General features: G+C 38.5%; 4 protein-coding genes across 4 annotated transcripts in view; 3 read left to right on the forward strand and 1 right to left on the reverse strand.

The window, feature by feature from the left end:
• Positions 1 to 22,139, reverse strand: part of LOC139422509 (interferon a3-like) — a 119,184-nt gene that overhangs the window by 19,363 nt on the left and 77,682 nt on the right. The window lies entirely within an intron of this gene.
• Positions 6,442 to 7,429, forward strand: LOC139422154 (interferon alpha-7-like). The gene is made up of 5 exons (XM_071173306.1): positions 6,442 to 6,567; positions 6,664 to 6,750; positions 6,882 to 7,031; positions 7,128 to 7,220; positions 7,322 to 7,429. The coding sequence occupies exons 1-5, from the start codon at positions 6,442 to 6,444 to the stop codon at positions 7,427 to 7,429; spliced, it is 564 nt and encodes a 187-aa protein (XP_071029407.1).
• LOC139422156 (interferon alpha-7-like) lies at positions 11,731 to 12,716 on the forward strand. The gene is made up of 5 exons (XM_071173310.1): positions 11,731 to 11,856; positions 11,948 to 12,034; positions 12,166 to 12,315; positions 12,412 to 12,504; positions 12,609 to 12,716. The coding sequence occupies exons 1-5, from the start codon at positions 11,731 to 11,733 to the stop codon at positions 12,714 to 12,716; spliced, it is 564 nt and encodes a 187-aa protein (XP_071029411.1).
• Positions 17,665 to 19,393, forward strand: LOC139422157 (interferon a3-like). The gene is made up of 6 exons (XM_071173311.1): positions 17,665 to 17,684; positions 17,854 to 17,941; positions 18,210 to 18,284; positions 18,415 to 18,564; positions 18,884 to 18,961; positions 19,304 to 19,393. The coding sequence occupies exons 2-6, from the start codon at positions 17,855 to 17,857 to the stop codon at positions 19,391 to 19,393; spliced, it is 480 nt and encodes a 159-aa protein (XP_071029412.1). The 5' UTR covers positions 17,665 to 17,684; position 17,854.

The following is a 22,139-nucleotide window of genomic DNA, read 5'->3' on the forward strand; positions in this document are numbered from 1 at the left end:
CATTACACAATTGTCTTTATTTATTCTTCCTAGGGCTACAATTATCTTTCTTTATATATTCTTTAAGGGGTTTTCTTTATTTTTACTATATTCTACATTGTGAAATAATAGTAAAGACATCACAACTTTGAAATAACACATATGGAATCATGTAGTAACCAAAAAAAGTGTTAAACAAATCAACATTTATTTTAGTCAATAATATGCCTAGTCAAATCTTATCCAGCTGGGACAATAGAGAGAGTCGTCAACATTTATGTAGTGCTTGATGAACAGAGCAACAAATCTCTGGCCAAGACAGCGTTTTTGAATCTCTTCAACATCAATGACAACTCTGCTCCATATACCATGAAGACCTGTTCTGGGGTAACAGAGACTTCAGGCAGGAGAGCCGTCAACTTCATGGTGGAGTCTATAGACGGACACATGCAGCTCACTCTCCCTACTCTGATAGACTGCGACATGATGCCAGACGATAGGCCATGCAGGTCATGAACTGTTTCACATCACTTCGCAGGACTTTTGACAAAAAGCCTGACATGAAATGTCATTTTATTCTTCATGCAAAAGATGCTGATAACGACCAAGTCAAACCTTCTCCACCACTAGAGGGAGACAAAGAACACTGGTATCTGTCCATATTTGGTGTTCACTATCCACAAAAGCCTGAACATACAAGAGTAGTGTTTGACTCCAGTGCTAAGCGTCAACGAGTGTCACTTAACAACGTTCTGCTCAGTGGTCCAGACTTAAACAACACACTCTTGGGCGTCCTAATGCGCTTCCGCAATGATTGTATTGCACTAACGGCAGATGTGTAACAAATGATTTACTGTTTTGGTGTACGTGAGGATCACAGAGATTACTTAAGGTTTCTCTGGTATGAAGACAACAACCCAGATAGAAAACATAACTGAGTACAGGATGAACACCACAGTCTCCTTGTCTACCACTCAAAGAAGAGAGCTGCACATCTTCTCGGATGCCTCTACAGTAGCCATAGGAGTGGTAGCCTACCTGAGAGTTATTGACTCTGAAAGGTCAATGCCATGTTGGATTTATCTTGGGGAAATCAAAATTGGCCCCTCAGCCGGCCAACACTATCCCACGCCTAGAACTGTGTGAGGCTATGAACTGATCAGAGTTTTACACAAACAGTAAGATAGTTCTCGGTTACATCCACAATGTCACCAAAATATTATATGTGTATGTTGCCAATAGGGTAACTCACATCAGGAATTCTACCCATCCAGTGGTGTTATGTAAACACCAACAGCAGTCCAGCAGACCATGCAACCAGGCCAATACTAGCTGCACTCTTAAAGCACACCAGTTCGTTCTCATGTCCACCTTTCCTGACCCAAGCAAACTCAAGTGAGTCTGAGACTATCAATTTTGACCTTGTAGAGCCTCACACAGATGCAAAGATTCAAGCAGACGTCACTGCCTTTGCCACAAAGATTTCTGAAGCTCAACTCGGCTCTCATCGCTTTGAGAGGTTCTCAAGCTGGAAAGCTCTCAATCGAGCCACAGCACGACTCATTCATGTTGCCAGATCCTTCCATGAAGGTGCGGACGACACCAACTGCAGAGGCTGGCATGACTGCAATAAACCATGCAGTACAAGTGAGTTGTCACAAGCCAAAACAGCAATCATTCACTGTGTGCAACATGAATCCTTCAAAAAGGAATTCAAATGGCTTTAAAAAGGAAAAGAGTTCCTAAAATAATGTACACTCAAAAAGCTGAACCCAGTGAATGATGAGGATGGATTGCTGAGGGTGGGAGGCTGCTTATTCTCTGCTTACAATGTCACAAGACGGAAAACATCCTCTCATCATCACATCATGTTGCCGCTCTGCTGGTAAGACATTATCACAAGCAAGTGGCTCACCACTGCCGTCATTTTTCAGATGGCGCTATTCGAGCAGCAGGCTTCTGGATTATTGGGAGCAAACGTCTGGTCTCTGGTATCATCCACAAGTGTGTCACCTGCCGCAAAGTTAGAGGGAGGATACTTGACCAAAACAAGGCTGACTTACAGACAGACTCACATCTGAACCACCATTCATCAGCGTTGGACTTGATGAGTTTGGACCATGGAATGTCATAACTCGTAGCACTAGAGGTCAGGCCAGTTCGCATTTGGAAAGGAGAACTTGTTCTCAACTGGCCTATCTGGTTATATAAAGGTGAAATAAAATTTAAAAAAAGAGGTGGTAGTGCAGACTCCAAGCGCTGGGTGGTACTCTTTCCATGTATGTCTACTAGAGCTGTCCATATTGACCTCATCGAATCCTTGTCCACATCCAGATTCATCAGTGCGCTAAGGCGTTTTTTCTCTATCCCGTGGTCCAGCAAAAGTGCTATGCTCTGATTGAGGTACAAACTTCATAGGTGCCTGCAAGGAACTGGGAATCGACAGAAATGACTCAGAACTGACTAAATACCTCTCAGACAAGGGATGTACTTAAATATTTAATCCCCCACACTTGTCTCAAATGGGTTGTTCTTGGGAGAGAATCATTGGGGTTGCCAAATGCTATGCTGTTTCAGACGGGCTCCACTCATCTCACACATGAGGTCTTGAGCACTCTTATGGAAATAATCAATGCGAGACCCCTCAAGTCAATGATAACCGACCCTGACATGCCTGCCATTCTCACAACCTGAATGTAACTGACACAAGAGGCCAGCACTTCCTGAGCCCCTTCTGGATACTTCAGCATGAACGACCTTAATGGAAAACAGTGGAACAAGTCCAGTGTATCGCTGACACCTTTTGGAAAAGATGGAGACAGGAGTACCTGACAACGCTGCAGAGACGCAGAAAAGACAAATGCAAAAGTGGGAGATGTTTTCTTATTGAAAGACAGTCAGGCGCACAGAAATGACTGACAAAAAGGTTAGGAAAGTAGAACAAAAAATTGTCAAGCAAGAGGCTGCTAACGTGTTTCTGAGACCAATCTCAGAGATTGTTGTTCTTCTTTCTGAAGCATCCTAGAGACAAAATATATTTTTTTTATAAAAGGATATTATTTGTTTCTTGATACATGTTTTATTTCATAATGGCACAATTTCTTTATACCAGGCGGGGAGTGTGCTGCCTTCCTGTTAGAAGGTAACATATTATTTTATTACGGTGGTTAAAACTGATTTTCATTGTGTCCCATGGTGTTTGTCGCCCCCTATTTGAGCTTTCTGGTACTTAGACTGAATGGAAACAGGAAGTAGAATAGAGTCGTCGTTCTGCACGCAGAGAGGCAGCTAAAAGCAACGGTATGGTGTTGTTCTTTCAGTGCAGTTATTTCTTGTTAGCTTCAGCATCGGAAAATATTTATTTGTAAATTAGATTCAAGCATATTGCTAGTGATGATAATATTATTATTGATAGAATTGCTTGCAATGTTAGTTGGTTGCATTTACTCACACAAATTGCCTTGCCTTTCATGTATGCCGTCAGCTGTATTAGTTTGCTCGTGCGTAATTAAACTAATTGTAAAAATACAATACTGTAGTTTTCTTACTGTTTCTAGTGTAATATGCTTTGTTATTGTACAGAGGTGTTTGCACATTATTAGAGTAATGAACGAGTTGGCTAGTTGCAACTCATATGGTAATTGTCTGTCTGGTTTGGCATCATGCCAGATACATGGTACCTTGAAATGTGCGTTGTATTTAAACGTTTTCAACATATTAAATCCAGAAAAGTCACGCCTTGGGAGTTTTATTGAAGATTTAGTTGTTAGCTATCTGTCTAGTTTTGCATGGGAACGCAATTCCAGGGCAGAATAGAGAGACTGAAATGATTGAAATACCCTAATCCTAAACTATGTTCAATGTCATCAGCAATTTCCAGTGACAAATGCTCAGTCTGACGCCTTTAGGCTATGGTTTTCACAGCCCTATAGTAATAATGCAAGTTATATCAACTTAAAAAGGGTGTATTTACAACCTCTGGGGTATAACATGTTGGGCAAAGTGGTATAGGAGAGTCTGACATGACCCCTAACTTGAGTTCAGTCTTCGCCAATGAGAACCAAGAGGGAAACTGCTTTGTATTTCATGACAGGGAAAGGCCTCGATTCTACCCATATGATGTGGATCATTGTCAGGTTGTTTGATACAGTGTATTCGGAAAGTATTCAGACCCCTTGACTTTTTCCATATATTGTTACATTACACCTTTGTTACATTACACCTTATTCTAAAAATCAATCATCATTGATCTACAAATAACACCACACAATGACAAAGTGAAAACAAGTTTTTAGGCATTTTTGCAAATGTATTAAAAATAAAAACATAAATACCAAGACATTTCCTAAAGCTGGCCGCCCGGCCAAACTGAGAAATCGGGAGAGAAAGCCCTTGGTTATCAAGGTGACCAAGAACTTAAATGTCACTCTGACACTCTGACAGAGCTCCAGAGTTCCTCTTTGGAGATGGAAGAACCTTCCAGAAGGACAACCATCTCTGCAGCACTCCACCAATCAGGCATTTATGGTAGAGTGGCCAGACAGAAGCCACGCCCCAGTAAAAGGCACATGACAGTCCGCTTGGAGTTTGCCAAAATGCACCTATTGGAGTAAGAACATGAGAAACAAGATGATCTGATCTGATGAAACCAAGTATGAACTCTTGGCCTGAATGCCAAGCATCACTTCTGGAGGAAACGTGGCACCATCCCTACGGTGAAGCATGGTGGTGGCAGCATCACATGGTGGTGTTGTTTTTCAGCAGCAGGGACTAGGAGACTAGTCAGGATCGAGGGAATGATGAACAGAGCAAAGTACAGAGAGATCCTTGATGAAAACCTGCTCCAGAGAGCTCAGGACCTCTGACTTGGGAGAAGGTTCACCTTCCAGAAGGACAATGACCCTAACCACACAGCCAAGACAACACAGGAGTGGCATCAGGACAAGTCTCTGAATGTCCTTGAATTGCCCAGCCAGAGCCTGGACTTGAACATATTGAACATCTCTGGAGAGACCTGAAAATAGCTGTGCAGCGACGCTACCCATCCAACTTGACAGATCTTGAGAGGATCTGCAGAGAAAAATGGGAGAAACTCCCCAAATACAGGTGTGCCAAGCCTGTAGCGTCATACCCATGAAGACTCTAGGCTGTACTCGGTGCCAAAGGTGCTTCAACAACGTACTGAGTAAAGGGTCATAATACTTATGTAAATGTGTTATTTCAGTTTTAAATTTATAATTCATTTTCAAACATTTCTCAAAATCAGTTTTAGCTTTCTTGTTTAAAAAAACAACACTCAGAAAATATTTTTTGGGGGTAGGCACAAAACTCACTCCATACTTCAATTTTTTTTTACCAGCACTGGTTACCTCCAGATGAGTTCTGTGACATTAATGGGGAGTTTAGAGCATAACGAGAATCTCCCCTTTCCACAGTGGGGTCACATTAGTTTGTAGTCCAAACGGTTTTGACCTACGAACAGAAGTTGGCACATTGATGGTACCGACATCAGACAAGTCCTTTGACACTTGTGGGGGTCGTAGAGCAAAAGGGAGAGCATTATCATATTGTGTAAGTCTCTCCTTTCCATAGAGTGGTCATTATCCCCATCGGGAGAATGAAAATATTTGGCATGGGTCCCCAGATCCTCAAAAAGTTATACAGCAGAGATCATCCTGACCGCTTGCATCACTTCCTGATATGGCAACTGCTCTGCATCTGGCCGTAAGGCGCTACAGAGGGTAGTACGCACGGTCCAGTTAATCGCCGGGGCCAGGCTTCCTGCCATACAGGACCTATATACTAGGCGGTGTCAGAGGAAAGCCCAAAAAATTGTCAAAGACTTCAGACGCCGAAGTCATAGACTGTTATCTCTGCTACTGCACTGTACTTGACCAAAAGGCTCCTTAACAGCGTCTACCTCCAAGCCATAAGACTGTTGAACAATTTAAAAAATGGCCGGGTTCCTAGTAAAATAAAGACATGAAGAGGTCTGTTGCATTCATTGTGAAGTTAAGGGGTCGTTGTTCTACCTGTCTTTCTTAGAAACGTTTGAGCTTTCACAAGACCAGCTATGAGTTACTTTCTTTCAACCTGCCTCCCATGAAGGAACACTCGAAACATGCTGAGAGAGAAGTGGAGCACACGAAAAGAGAAATCCGGTCTTGCGGTTCACTAGGCAAAAGTTTCCCAAATTCATTCATTTTAACTCCTAATTTAGCGAAACATCCTTTCACTTTTTGTACATCCTTTCAATCCTCACTATTTAAATTCACCCGCAGATATGGGATCAGAACACAAACCACATTCTCACTGGAGGAAAATTAAAATTTACTGGCAACAGGTGAGTCAAAAATATGCTATCATTTGATTATTGATTCAGGGTACAAATACTGAATTATTTTCAGGATTATGTTCGACTAACAATGATCATCTGCTACAGATCATCTAACTACAACAAGAATGACACTTCAGACTGTCACTTGGATGAGCGCATTCCTCTGCCTCGCGCAAGTTTGCTCCGTGCCCATGCCTTGCCAGCTACAAGGACAGCTGGTGCGAATAACCCACAACCTACTGAGAGACATGGTACATTTATTAAATTACTTTTGTCTTGAGAAGTATTATCAAACAATGTTTAACTGAATAGCACAACGTGATTGCGGTGTTTTCTCTAACTTTCAGGGGGGTAATTTTCCTCTGGAGTGCCTGCAGGAGAATGTCTTCGTGGCATTCCCAGCCACCGCATTTGCAACCTCCGGTGCGCCACAGGTAAGGGCAAGCGAGTACATCCGAGTGTTCTTTACAGCATGAAAGAGTATTTGCAGCCGTTAGGATAAGAAAGTAGAAAACTTTAAACTGCCATTTATGTTATTTAAAATTATTGTTGTTGTCCGTTTCAGTTGAGCAGCAGTGGTGCTATGGCTATTTATGAGACATTGAAGAACATCGACACATTGTTTGGAGCTGACGACCTGCCTACTAAGTGGGACCAACAGAAGTTGGAGAATTTTCAGAATATTGTATACCGCCAGATTGAAGAGAGCAAATGTGTGAGTTACTATGCCAACACAGATAGGTTAACTGTTTAATTGTGGTATTGTGGCATTTTTATTATTATTCATCGCCTGCCTTTTTCTTTCTGGCAGATGATGGGCAGTGTGGATACAAGTGATTATCTCATCAGGACAGAAGGACTGAAGACGTACTTTGGGAACATTGCAGCAGTCCTAAAAGAAAAGGTAGACTATAGGTTAAACACAAATAGACCATTTTTTGATCATATCTCACATTGGACAATATTACCCTACATTGCCCTAACAGTTAATTTGTATTTTCACAGAATTTCAGTTACTGCGCCTGGGAAGTGGTTCGAAAAGAGCTCCTGTACAGCCTACAGTTCATTCTGGAACACAACTCTGATAGCCTTCTGTGGGCCAACAGAACATGAATTTGAACTTGCAGAACTTTTTTACAATTGTGTTTTACGATTGTGCTTGATTTTAAAAGCCTACTCTTCTACAAGCATCTAATGTGGAACGTCAAATAGCTATATTAAATCTGTATTTATTTATTTAACAAGGTTATTTATTTATGTATGCCTATTTATTCATTTATTGATTCATCTATTTGAAAATCTGTTGCTCTTTTTCAATTGTTAAATTAATAAACATTTCTATAGTTTTTAATATTGTTAATCTGAGTGCTCATTCTGTAGCCAAGTCTGTCGATGTGTGAACATTCCGATTTGTGTTAAACATGCTCAGGACATATGGATGACAGTACAAAATGTAGTTATACTCAAAAGCTTTTTGTCAATGAAGTGTGTTTTAACACTGGACAGGGCGGGCCTGTTTTGAACGTTGTACTTTGAGCTCCTATACGAATTAATTTGTTGATAGGCATACAATGTTATTCTATCAATGCCATGATCAGTTCGTTGTTGCAAAGTTTCATAAGATAAATACTTAATATTAATATAAAAGCTGCATAATCAGAAGCCTACATCTCCAATTAACGTATTCGTCATCATCACATCACCATCAGCATCATCAGCAACAGCATCATCATATGAGTCTATATATCAGACTTTCTTACTCATTCACATCAGGCCAAACTCACACATCATCGTCATCATTTTCGTCGTCTTGGTAAGCGGCCAATAAAGGCTAATCTAGGGCACATACTCTTTTATCAACTAGAAATGACCAAATTGTAAAAAGTTGGAATTTACCGAATCAATGTAATAAGAATGAACCGCATGAGAGAAAAGGAAAAGTGAAGACAATACCACCGCCCTCTACTCTCCATTTTAGAGGCGGGTCGGCTTCAGCCTTCATTCAACACTACCAGTTAACTACCAGTCACTCTGTCAATGGAATATGTTTAATTATAAAAAATGTGCCATATTAACACTGAACAGTCATGCTTCAGATTGATCTACCCGATTAAAAGAAAGTCACCACAGACTTAACTTGTGAGCAAAATATGATCGCTGTTCCTCGCCTATTGAAACACGTTTCTGGTTAACCCTACACAGAATCTAAAAAATGTGGTGTGCAATGTCCACAATATTGACCATGGCCCTCATTTACTAAGATGAAGCCCTGCACCATTGTAGAAATAGGCTACTGTTTTATTAGTTTTTTATATTCAATATTGCTTGCTGAATAACTGCTGTCTGACCTCATGAAATGCATTGCTCCAATGCAATTCTATGCAAAGACATGTATGAAAACTGTTATTTTGCTGGACAAAAAACACTCTTATTAATTTTACAATATCATAATTAAGAATCACCCACTGAAAAGTTGGATTTTTAAAGGGAAGCTAAAGCCTGAACCATGCAACCTTCTTCACCACAAAGGAATGTTTATATCTCAACGTACAGCGGCACTAGGGTTAATTATATAAGATGGGCTACTTCATCATAATTGTAGAAGATGGACAACTTTAGCAATGTAGGTATCATATCGAATCAAGATTAAGATAATCGGTTGTTAATAATTTCGAAAAGTCTGCTACACTTAAGTGATATCAAAAGAAACATGGTTCTATGGAAATAGTTGAGTGTCTGCCTGACTCTGTTCGGCCGAGGCACAGCTGACCTCGATTGGTGCAGGTGGACGCAGTTTATGCACCAACCCGCTAAATTTTGCACCAAATTCCGCTCTTTGTTGATCACAGATTGATGCTCAATACATCTCATTATTAGTCCTACATTTATTTAATTTCATTATAACACATTTTATTTAACCAATGCTTTCACTATCTGTACCACAACGTTTAATATAAGGTTACTATTCCAATACAGTTCACTTTTTGACATTGATATGACTTTATTTCAGGGTGGACAGTATCCAGCTCTGTGTCTAAAGGAAAAGTCGAGCGCATGTTTCCAGAGCATGTTTACAAGAACACACAGACAGGATACACTTCAGTATCATATAGCAAGATTTTGATAGCCTAAACTATAGTATATTATTTTTTTACAATTTCAAAATGATAAATTGGACGTTTTACCATGGAATTAAGGAGACACCCTAATGCCTAAAACCCTATTTTCTATTTTGCAGGGCGTGGACATCTCTGTGGTTGCATTAGAGGCTTCGGGATACATTGCCCAGTTATTTAATGGCCTGACTCCTGTCACGTGGAACAAGGAAAGGCTGAACCTGTTGATAAACAGATGACCTAGTTAAGTTAAGAAACTAGAGGGATGCGTAAGTATGATCCCTCATTGTGGAGCCTAAGCTATATTTGGGGGGGCAGACAATAATTGGCACAGGTCTTTAAATTGTGATTTAATCTAAATTATTTTTGCATAATATTTTCAGAACATATCTTAAGACAGAACTAATTCCCTGACCACCATTTTATATTGTCTCCAGGTCGGGTGTGGTGTTGGGGCATCCTCTGGAGATGGAGGCTCGGTTACTTCTGGTAACGCGTCATGAAAACATATTTCGACAAGCTGAGCACCGTCTTGAAACAAAAGGTGGGTCCAATATCAAATGTCCTCGAAAAGAGGCTAAATTAATCAGATGAAAAGTTCTACATCACCGCAAATCGGATGCATTTTGCTGCCACAACTCACATGTGAAACATGGAACTTCCAAACGCCGTTTTTGTCGTCGGATGCGTTGGCGCAGCATTCCTCGACAGCAGAGTCAAGCGGTGACGAAATCCACTGCAGAGTCAAGCAGTGAGGAAGAAGCGGTCCGTTGGACAAACCACATAATCATCAGAGACATGTGACATGTACCTGAGGCTGGCTAATAGATTGATGGATGATATATTTACTGACTGACTGATTTATTTATATGTGAAGGCTATGTATTTATTTATTCCTTTACCATTATATACTAAAATACAAAAATAAAAACATGCATCTATTATCATATTGTTTGTATTCATTTACATATTCTGTCATCCATGCATTCATCCATTCAGACTTTCATGCATTAATTTGTTTATAGGCAATATGCAGTTCAAAACAACAGCATGGTGGTCACTCAACCCCTATTTTGGTAAATAGCTGAGTGATAGGTTTCAATAAAAGTAACCACTGTCAGAGAGATATTGATTCAAGTAATGACCATCCAAGAGTTTAAAATTATAATTTTAACTACATTTTGAAGCTATACCATGTTTGTTTAGATGTAGTTTCAAACAATGTCATAAAAAATAACATTTTGGGTTCTGTTGAGGTAAGACAGGTGAACGAAGCTCATGAGGCATTTAAAAGGTATATATTCTTTAAGAGTCAATAAGCCTGTCTATCATTAATTTAAAAGTCTATATGGGATGTAGCAATCACAGAAATGTCCCTTTTTGCTAAGCATATCCCAGACGATGAAAAGTAGTATTATTAGGATTTAGCTATTTTTCTAATAAACCTACGATAACGTCTTCACAACACATTGGTATATTTACAGGAATATCCTTGCTTTGTCTCTCGTAAGGAATAAATAGTCAAATGTTAATGTTCATCAGTTATTGAATCATCAGTTATTATCAAGAGTTTAATTCAAACGTATAGACATGAATTGGATTAAAGACAGAAGATCCAAACAGAACGAGATCATATCAAATCATCATCTCTCCCTCCCTCCCTCTCACACACCCACACAAACAGAGAAAGAGAGACAAACAAACAAGCAAATAGCAGTTTGTGATTGAAAAACAAACATTGTAGTAAGCCTACCCTTAGTCCACAAAAGTGCCATTAGTTTAATGTTGGTGTTAATAAAGACTTAAAGAGGTCTACTGCATTCATTGTATAGTTAAGGGGTCGACATTCTATCTCTCTCTCCTTCTCCCTGTCTTTCTTAGAAACGTTTGAGCTTTCACAAGACCAGCTTTGAGTTACTTTCTTTCAACGTGCCTCCCATGAAGGAACACTCGAAACACGATGAGAGGGAAGTGGAGCACATGGAAAGAGAAATCCGGTCTTGCGGTTCACTAGGCAAAAGTTTCCCAAATTCATTCATTTTAACTCTTAATTTAGCGAGACACCCTTTCACTTTTTGTACATCCTTTCAATCCTCACTATTTAAATTCACCCGCAGATATGGGATCAGAACACAAACCACATTCTCACTGGAGGAAATTTGCAATTTACTGGCAACAGGTGAGTCAACAATATGCTATCATTTGATATTTGCTTCAGGATACAAAAGATTAATTATTTTCAGGATTATATTCGACTAACAATGATCATCTGCTGCAGATCATCTAACTACAATAAGAATGGCACTTCAGACTATTACTTGGATGAGCGCCTTCCTTTGCCTTGCGCAAGTTTGCTCCATGCCCATGCCTTGCCAGCTACAAGGACAGCTGGTGCGAATAACCCACAACCTACTGAGAGACATGGTACATTTTTTAAATTGCTTTTGTCTTGTATTATCCAACTATGTTTAACTGAATAGCTCAACGTGAATGCGGTGTTTTCTCTAACTTTCAGGGGGGTAATTTTCCTCTGGAGTGCCTGCAGGAGAATGTCTTCGTGGCATTCCCAGCCACCGCATTTACAATCTCCGGCGAATCACAGGTAAGGGCAAGCGAGCATGTCGAAGTGTTATTTACAGCATGACAGAGTATTTGCAACCGTTAAGATTAAAAAGTAGATAACTTTAAATTGCCATTTATGTTATTTGAAATTATTGTTGTTGTCCGTTTCAGTTGAGTAGCAGTGGTGCTAAAGCTATTTATGAGACATTGAAGAACATCGACACATTGTTTGGAGCTGACGACCTGCCCTCTAAGTGGGACCAACGGAAGTTAGAGAATTTTCAGAATATTGTATACCGCCAGATTGAAGAGAGCAAATGTGTGAGTTACTATGCCAACACAGATAGGTTAACTGTTTAATTGTGGTATTGTGGCATTTTTATTATTATTCATCGCCTGCCTTTTTCTTTCTGGCAGATGATGGGCAGTGTGGATACAAGTGATTATCTCATCAGGACAGAAGGACTGAAGACGTACTTTGGGAACATTGCAGCAGTCCTAAAAGAAAAGGTAGACTATAGGTTAAACACAAATATACACATTGTTTTAATGATATCTCTACATTGGACAATATTACCCTACATTGCCCTAACAGTTTATTTGTATTTTCACAGAATTTCAGTTACTGCGCCTGGGAAGTGGTTCGAAAGGAGCTCCTGTACAGCCTACAGTTCATTCTGGAACACAACTCTGATAGCCTTCTGTGGGCCAACAGAACATGAATTTGAACTTGCAGAACTTTTTTACAGTTGTGTTTGATTTTAAAAGCTTACTATTCTACAATCATGTAATGTGCAACGTGAAACAGCAGTATTATTTATTCATGTATTTATTTATTTATTTAATTAACAAGGTTATTTTTTATGTATGCCTATTCATGAATTTATTGATTCATCTATTTGAAAATATGTTGCTCTTCATCAAATGTTAAGTTAATAAACATTTCTATAGTTTTAAATATTGTTAATCGGAGTGCTCATTCTGTAGCCCAGTCTGTCGATGTGTGAACATTCATATTTGTATTAAACATGCTCAGAACATATGGATGGCAGTACATTTACTGCTTTAGCCTACGAATCCGTTAAGGAAAGCCCTAATATCAAGTCAAATGTATCTTCTCAAAATGTGGTTAAATTGAAAATCCTTTTTTTAATTAAGTGTGTTTTAGCATTGGACATGGCGGACCTGTTTGGAACGTTGTACTTAAAGTTCCTATACGAATTCAGTTCCTACTCTAGAGATCCTATTAAATTATTCGAAATCCTAATTCTATGGTTCCAACCCACTCTGTGGAATTGCGATCCACTATCAATACCGTAATCGGAACAATTTTAGCCGAATAGACTGAACAGGTGCACTGTGATTTCACAAGCAGTGAGGTAAAATGGTCGATCTTTAGCCTTCATTCAACACTATCAGTCTCTCTATTAATAACATGCATTTACATTTCAAATATGTGTTTTACAAATACTGAACAGCCATATGTTTAGATTGCACTGCAATCTGATTAAAAGAGAGTCAACAGACATCATGTGTGAGCAAAATGTGGTCTCTGTGAAATGTCATTTGAAACAACGGATCTAGCTAACCCTACACAGAATCTGAAAAGTGTGGTGTGCAATATGCACAATTTCAGCATATTTATATTGAACATGGCCCTCATTTAATAAGACAGAGACCTGCACCATTGTGTTACAGTAATTCGTTTTTCATATTCAATTATTGCCCGCTAAATATCTGCTTACTGTTATCATGAAATGCATGGCTCCAATGCAATTCTTTACATATACATGTATGAAAACTGTTCACTTGCATTATATTCATCTGATTAATTTCACGATAGCATAATTAAGAATCACTCACTGAAAATGTGGGCTTATAAAGTGAAGCAAAAGCCTGAACAATGCAACCTTCTTCAACTCAAATAATTGTTTTATATCTTCATGGAGCGATACTTGGTTTTATACTTCAACAATGTAGGTATCATATCGAATCAAGATAATAGGTTGTTAATCATTTATAATGTCTGTTGCTCTCAAGTTCTATCAAAAGAAACATGGCTTGAAATGGATGTGCGTCTGTCTGACTCTGTTCTGCTAGACACTGCAGCATCCCATACGTGCAGGTGGACGCGGTTGGGCAGACTGAACGATCTGAGCATAGATCTGCTCTTAGATATGGTGAGTAATTTAAATTGCTTCCAGTCCACTATTCTGTGTGCCCATATTGATGCGCATAATGACGTGTCAAATAACACTATTTGCCGTGTCAAATAAGCTTGTTCACCAATCAGGACCTGAATATGACTACTTGTCACATAATAATTTAACGCGTTTATACATTTTTACGTAGTTATTACACACTGATTACACTATCACTACATATATGTCACAACGATTCTTCGATAAGTATGCTCTGATGCTGCTAAAGTTGTCTCGCGTCATAAAAAAAAGATAGCTAGCTGATGGATGCAAACAATGTTCTTCCCCCAAAAAAATAGCCAAACGACATAATTTTTTTCAGTAGCTATAGTTAGATACTATATAGCTAGGTGTCATCATCTAAAATAATCCTAATTTATAAGACAGTTCTTTTTTATTTATGGTGGTCTGACCCATCTATGTGAAGATAGACACAATAAGGATTAGCCACAACAGTAGAATGATGCCAACAGAATGATGCCATAATTTAATAGATCATAATAAACGAGTTTGGAATGTTGTCATTTAAAATCAACTAGAGACAATAATTTGTACATTTGGGAAGAAACCCATTTAAAAAACCTGAAGTTTCAGTTGGCAAATATTTTTTTGCATCGGCCAAGGCTGCAGATACGTATTTTTTTGGACACTGCTTCCAGGTGGCTGGGGGACCTGGGGCTTCTGCGCAGGTGCAGTATTCTCAACTTTGCGCACAGTCCCAGCTCTACTCATGGTGAACCTCCCTTCACATTTCTCACAGTCAATTGTGAATAACAACTCTTCAAATGGTTCCAGTGAAACGTCATGCAGAATCTGCATACCTACCATTTGATCTCAATCAGTTTCATGAGGATATGCATTTAGATTTTCTTGAGTTGTAGGCTACAGTTTCGTAGTAGCCTATAGTGTTGTTTTAAATGACGTACAATGAGTGAATTGTAGAGCAGAGGGTGTTAACAAACTGTAGCATAGCCTACCTGTTTAGTTTCAATCAAAGCACATATGTTGCCTAGCAGCACAATCGATGTCTCAATGTCATGAGAAATTAGGTGTTTTTTGTTGTTGTTGTCTTACAGTAAGTAACGTTATACTACGCTATTATATTTGGTTATGTTATGTAGAAAACGATCATTATGTGATCTTGCAGAAATAGATTCAGATTTGATCTAACTTTATTAAATGAGCAGCATTATCCACAGTAGGCTAGCCTGTTCTCTATGAATGGAGAGGAGACTGTGTGGAGTTGGGGGGTCCTGCACATGTGCAGAATCTTCAGGACCTTTAGCTGTTGGGAGGAAAGATCCGTTTTTTACAATTGCCTGTTTTTATTTCACATCATTCTTTCAATAATCTCACCAGTAAAATTATAACTAACCAACACTAACACTTTGACGAAATCAATTCACTTTAATCTGTCACTGTAGGATCAATATTGGTTTGTTCTTTACCTCTAGAACACAACTTTAAACTTCAGGAGGAGGAACCCAAGTGGTGGACCGGTTTCAAAGACAGAAAAGTAATTTCTACATTTGCGGCTTAATTAATGAGGAAATTATTAAAATAATTAAAATCTTTGTACCATTATTCTAGTTTTAGATGAACATTAGGATAAATTATGTAAACTGTAATACTAATTAACTGTCTTCTTTTGGTTTTATTTCAGAGGGTCAAGCAATGGCGACAAGGTTGTCAAGCCAAAACTTGAAACGGTGGGGAGACTTTCTCTTTAACCTCAAAGAGAAACATGCTTTTCTTATGCTATGAGAAAGCTTGTGGAATGTAGACCTTTCCACATCGCTCTGTAATCTGTATTTAAATGTTCAGACTGTTCTCTCTTGTCTCCTTCTGTCTTTGTACTGGATATTTTGGGGGATTTCTAGGTCTTGATACTGTAATTGTGAATAACATGTATCAAATGCATGTGTCAACAATGAATATGTATGGTTGGTTATATTTTTCACTTTGAATGTTCTAGAGTAAAAAGTTATATCAATGTAATTGATATGAAATGGAAAAGTAAAAACAACAAGAAGCATGTATCCTGTGTTTACCAAAGTAATTTGTTTGCATTGCCACTTTTTATGAAACAATATGTTTACAGAATGATTCCGTTAATATGCTTACACTCTTTCACTGAACCAAATATAGAACCTTCCTCCCTGAACCAAAATTGGGTCCAAATAGAACTTTACATGGTGCCATTTACTAATTATTACTGCTACTAATAAAACATATTCATAGATAAGGATATAATAATACATATATATATATATAATAAAGGACAAAATAATACCAGCATAGTTTCGAGATTCTATTGTCAATATATGCAAACGTCATCAGAAGCAGCCAAAAAGAGTAGATCATCTGCCTCTAATAGAGTTACTGACAGACTCTGAGCAAAACAAATAGTGTTTTAACTTAAAAGTAATGTAATGATTAACTATTGAATCACAGAGACATATTATAAATAATTTCTGTTTTGTCTAATTATTCATTTTGGAAAAACGGTGAATTGTGGCTACAATGTTGTATCAGGCTCATGTTACGCTTCCCAGGTGAAAGAGCATTGGGTAAGACTGACAGACCGACAGACAGACAGACAGACAGACAGACAGACAAAGAAAGCACGGAGAAAGCCTAGGCTAAGAGAAAGTGATGAAGGGATCTGAGACCAGCAGTGAAACCTAGCCTTATTGGCGGCTCCATAACATCAACAATGTATATTGTCTCTCAATATCCGAAATAGACATAAGGCCTATGCTTTTCCAGCAGTTAACTGACTTACCTAGTTAAATAAAGGTAAAAAAACAAGAATGGTCCACCACCCAATGAACATCCAGCCAAATTGACACATTTGTGGGACGCATTGGAGTCAACGTGGGCCAGCATCCCTGTGGAACGCTTTCGGCACCTTTTAGAGTCCATGCCCCGACGAATTGATGGTGTTCTGGGGGCAAAATGGGGTCCAACTCAATATTAGGAAGGTGTTCATAATGATTTGTACACTCAGTGTATGGTCAAATATAATTTTTCATTTTTCCTTTGAAAAGAAAAGGACAAAGTGCCAATAAATCATGTTGTCATTGCTCGTCAAAATTGCATCACCAGCAGGTAAAAGTTGGTTAAATCATTGTTGAAATGAAAAGTTGAGAGACGCATATGTCTCCCCTCCACTTTTCATTTGAAGCGCAACATTGAGTACTTGCCAGACCGCAGCGAAACAATATTTCGAACTAACTTGGGAACGAAACACACTAAATTTACTTATTATGTGGGTAAATGTCATAATTGTGGGGTTTATGTCGACTTCGACGATCGCGTATAGCTCATTCTCGCGAATAGTCTATATCTAAATAAAATAACATATATTGTTGTGGTTAAACTATCATTCAACGCTGGCATTTGGTCGTCCAGAAGTCGGACAAGGCATGGAATTCCTTTGCCTGCATTTGCTAGCTAGAGTCTGGAAAGTTAAAGTCCCCGCCTCCGGTAGGTTTATCAGGGAAATTCTCCGTACAATTTTCGCTTTCCCATCTTCAAATAAAACTCGTTAAGAGCCAAAATGTTCAACTCAACTGGAAAACTAAGAGCGAAGCAAACTACTATTTACAATGTATACAATGCAGAGCTGGAGTTGTATTTGTCTTATTATTTGCAGTATGCAGAGCGTGTGTCATTGCTGTGACTGGATCCGACACCACTACGGTCACTTGAGCGCAGAATGCCTTTCCCTGCTGGACCAGATGGTGAGTTATCAGCACACTGTAAGAGGAGACTGAATGCATGTATTAAGGACTGCAAAACAAACAACCAAGCAAAATAGTATTGTGTTTCATGTTTAGCCTTTGTGTTAGAAGACTGTAATCTATGTGTGAATAGCCATAGTAAAAGGGCGCTGGTCTATAATGACAGAGCGATCACGAGAGGCTATATACATTAGGCCTATACTGTCCTTGCAGTATAAGGTATACTTTTAGACGAATGACTTAAAATATTATATTCGTTGTATTCCAGGGAGGAGACATCACAGAGCAGGAGGCCCCTGTCTTTTTCCCCGAATCACTATACCGACGCATAGATGACGCCAAGGTAAAAACTATAATTTTGACTTTTCATGTTCTGATATGCTTTAGTACAGCGGTCTTGACCCAACGTTACATTGATGGCATAATTGAAGCCTAAACTGTTTTTAATCTTCTTTTTACATGTTCACGTGTAGTTTGAGGACCAAGTCAGATTCCGGAACGAGACCATCTATCAAATCACAAAACTGTTTGATGGGAATATGAAGGCTGTCACCTGGGACAAGAAAAAGCTGGACAATTTCCTCAACATTCTCGAACGCCAGTTTGAGAACCTTAAATCCTGTGTAAGTAACGGTTCTATTTAAAGTATGGTCCCTGTTTCGGTCAGGGCTCGGTCGGTCAGGGCTCTCCAACCCTGTTCATGGAGAGCTACCCTCGTGTAGGTTGTAACTAACCCAGTTGTAACTAACCTGATTCAGTTTATCAACCAGCTAATTAATCGGCTGTGCTAGAGGAGGATTGTAGTGAACACCTAAAGGACCGTATCTCTTCAGGAACAGGGTTGGAGGGCCCTGTTTTAGGTGTAGACTATTAACTGTACAAGTGAGAATCTGAGGGCTATTATGTTCAGTGGGAGGCTAATGTTTTAATTTTGTCCAACAGGTATTACCTGCCAAGAAACCTGAGAGGAGACTGAAACGCTACTTCAAGAAGTTGAATAGGAAGGTTCTGAGAAAAATGGTGAGTTTGTTTTCGGGTGGCAACGTGTTTAATACATCTAATCAAATTAATATAAACTAGGCTAAGCAGGAGCAGTTTTGTAACACTTTTGGGGTTTTAGGGCCATATGTATTAAGCATCTCAGAGAAGTGCTGATCTAGTGTCAGGCCTATGTCCTTATTCATAGTGATCTGAAATGCAAAACTGATCCTTAATCAGCACTCCTACTCGGAGAAGCTTCATACATTATTATTATTATTATTATTACATATGGCACCAGCCCTTTGTTGTTCAAGACAATATGATCATTATATGACCAGAAAGTCCACACCACTGATATTTACATTTTCCTTTGTATTTCAGAACTACAGTGCGCAGGCGTGGGAGCTCATCAGGAAAGAGACGAAACATCATTTGCAAAGATTGGATATTTTTGAGGCAAAGATGCACTGATCATCCGGACTCATCTCAGAAGCTACGCCCTTAACAGTTTATAAAGAATGCAAACAATCACGTGGGACCCTGTTAGTCTATTTATTATATTTAAATGCATAATTTATTGTTTTTTATTATTATAAATTAATATTTATATTTTGTATTTCCCTTTTGTACCTATGTTGAACTGAACTGTATTACCTGTCTGCTTGAATAACCTGTGAACAAAATTGCATATTGAAAATGTGTGTAGTTGAATTTTACTACGTCTCTGTGCTTTTTCAGTGTCTCACACTTATTCTCAGTGGTGGAAAAAGTACCCAATTATCATACTTGAGTAGAGGTAAAGAAACCTTAATAGAAAATGACTCAAGTAAAATTACAATTCAACCAGTAAAATCCTACTTGAGTAAAAGTATTTGGTTTAAAATATACTTAAGTATCAAAAGTAAATGGTATTGCTAAAATATACATAAGTATCAAAAGTAAAAGTATTTCCAATTCCTTATATTAATCAATCCAGACATGACCATTTTCTTGTTTTCTAAATTTACGGATAGCCAGGGGCACACTCCAACATTTAGACATAATTCACAAACAAAACGTGTGTTTAGTGAGTCCGCTAGATCAGAGGCCGTAGGGACGACCAGGGATGTTCTGTTGATAAATGCGTGAATTTGACAATTTTCCTAACGAGTTCTTTTGGGTGTCAAGGAAAATGTATGGAGTAAAAATATTAACATTTTCTGAAGGAATGTAATGAAGTAAAAGTCAAAGTAGTCAAAAATATAAATAGTAAAATAAAGTACAGATACCCCCAAAAAACTTAAATAATTTTCTTCAATGGGAATGATTGTATAGCACATTCATTTACATCCATTTATTTTTCCCAACAGAGAGAGATGGTTTGAACTGCATATATCATTTAGGTCACCGAGAAAGATATTTGCTGAACCTCTTCTGTCTCTGTCATGTAACAAAAGTAACCTGGATTACTTTAGAAATATAATTTCCCGACAGACAATAAATGTATCTGAATGCCTGAGTATGATTTTTTTTGAATGCAAATTGAAATGTCTTCCCTGATATGACAATACCATTTATTACGTTGATTCTTTTTACACAGATAAATGCAGATGAGAATTCTACAAGTTGATACCTTTTCATGGAGACACTACGTTGTTCGACAAAACGTTACTTCAGCAAAACGAAGCAACTTCTAAAGCAAAATGTTCAAATAACACAGTAGCCTATATTGAAGGGTTTTATTTGAATACATTATTTTACTGTGTGGTTCTCTCGTTTCAGGACAGCAGCTTTTCTACTTGTGAGGACGTTCGAAATGAAATCGTGATGAAGTTGATTGACCCACAGATTCTACTCGAGTCTATGCACCACAAATGTGCAGATGCAATATGTTTATTTAATAACACGACTAGGCTACCAAAATAAACTTGTTGATCCATTTAAACGATATGTCACTAACCTACATCTCAAATTAACCCCCCTGCTGTGTTACGGTCGAATTGGACCGATTTACAAGTTCTCGCTCGGAAAAATTTAGTTCATTTAATCTAATTGTCATACGGTTCCGTGACTTTGTCCATCTGAACACACAAAATACATTTGGATGATTTTCATAACATTTTGGGTGTTTTGTTGAACTTTTGTACACTTGTGACGTTCCCGGTCAAAATTGACCGATCATTAGAAATGAATGGGTGAGACTACAATTAGTGTATAAAATTGAGTTCAGGCACATGCCCATTCATCAGATGGACAAACTTCCTCTCCCAGACCTCCACATACATGTGTGTTTGAGCACACACAGACACACCTCACTCCAATTCTTCGCTTCCATGGCAACCCCCACCGGAACCTTTCCCCGATAGAATCTTTCCCCCACGGGAACCACACCTGTCGGCATTCTCACAAACAATCGCAACATTGTTTCAATAATATATATAGCACTTTTCTCGAAGCTCTGGTATATAAAAGCTTTTTTGATGCCTTGCTCACAATTCGTTCTGTGGCAGCACAATGACCAAACGATATACTGTATGTGAGGCTCTTGATCATATCTTTGATCATGACACTGGTAATGAGGAGAGAGTCCTTGTTAAACTTTGACAAAAAGTAGTCTGTGATAAATAGCACAATAGGTTTAATCTGAGTATTTGTTATAGTCAAAATAATCCATACATTATGCTTCTTTTTTTTTTTTTACTAAAAAACGAGTGTTATGAGCTCAGGTCAATGAGGAGTACAGCCCATAAATAGTAAAGAGAAGTTCAAAACGTGTAATGTTCAAAAGAGCTTAAGTTGATAAAAAAAGATCAAACACAACATTAGGTGATAATATATGTATTATTATGGATTTATAATCAGCTATAATGGGGAAGTCATTTTGGACCGGGAACACAAAATTAATTAACATGAAATGAACACAACAGGAGGGTTAACGTCGTCATCATCACATCACCGTCATTATATGAGACTATACATCAATGTGACTTTTCTGCTCATTCACATTAGGCCAAACTCACGCATCTTCGTCATCATTTTTCGTCGTCTTGGTAAGCGCCTAATAAAAGGTTAATCTGGGGCAAATACTCTTATATTAACCAGAAATGAACAAACTGTAAAAAGATCCCCTTGGAATTTACCGAATCAAGGTAGTAAGAATGAACACCATGAGAGAAAAGGAAAAGAAGCCAATGTCACCGCACTATACTCTCGAAATCGGTTACCGTTTTTTTATATT

Source organism: Oncorhynchus clarkii, chromosome 12, assembly GCF_045791955.1.
Source record: "Oncorhynchus clarkii lewisi isolate Uvic-CL-2024 chromosome 12, UVic_Ocla_1.0, whole genome shotgun sequence".
Taxonomy (NCBI): domain Eukaryota; kingdom Metazoa; phylum Chordata; class Actinopteri; order Salmoniformes; family Salmonidae; genus Oncorhynchus; species Oncorhynchus clarkii.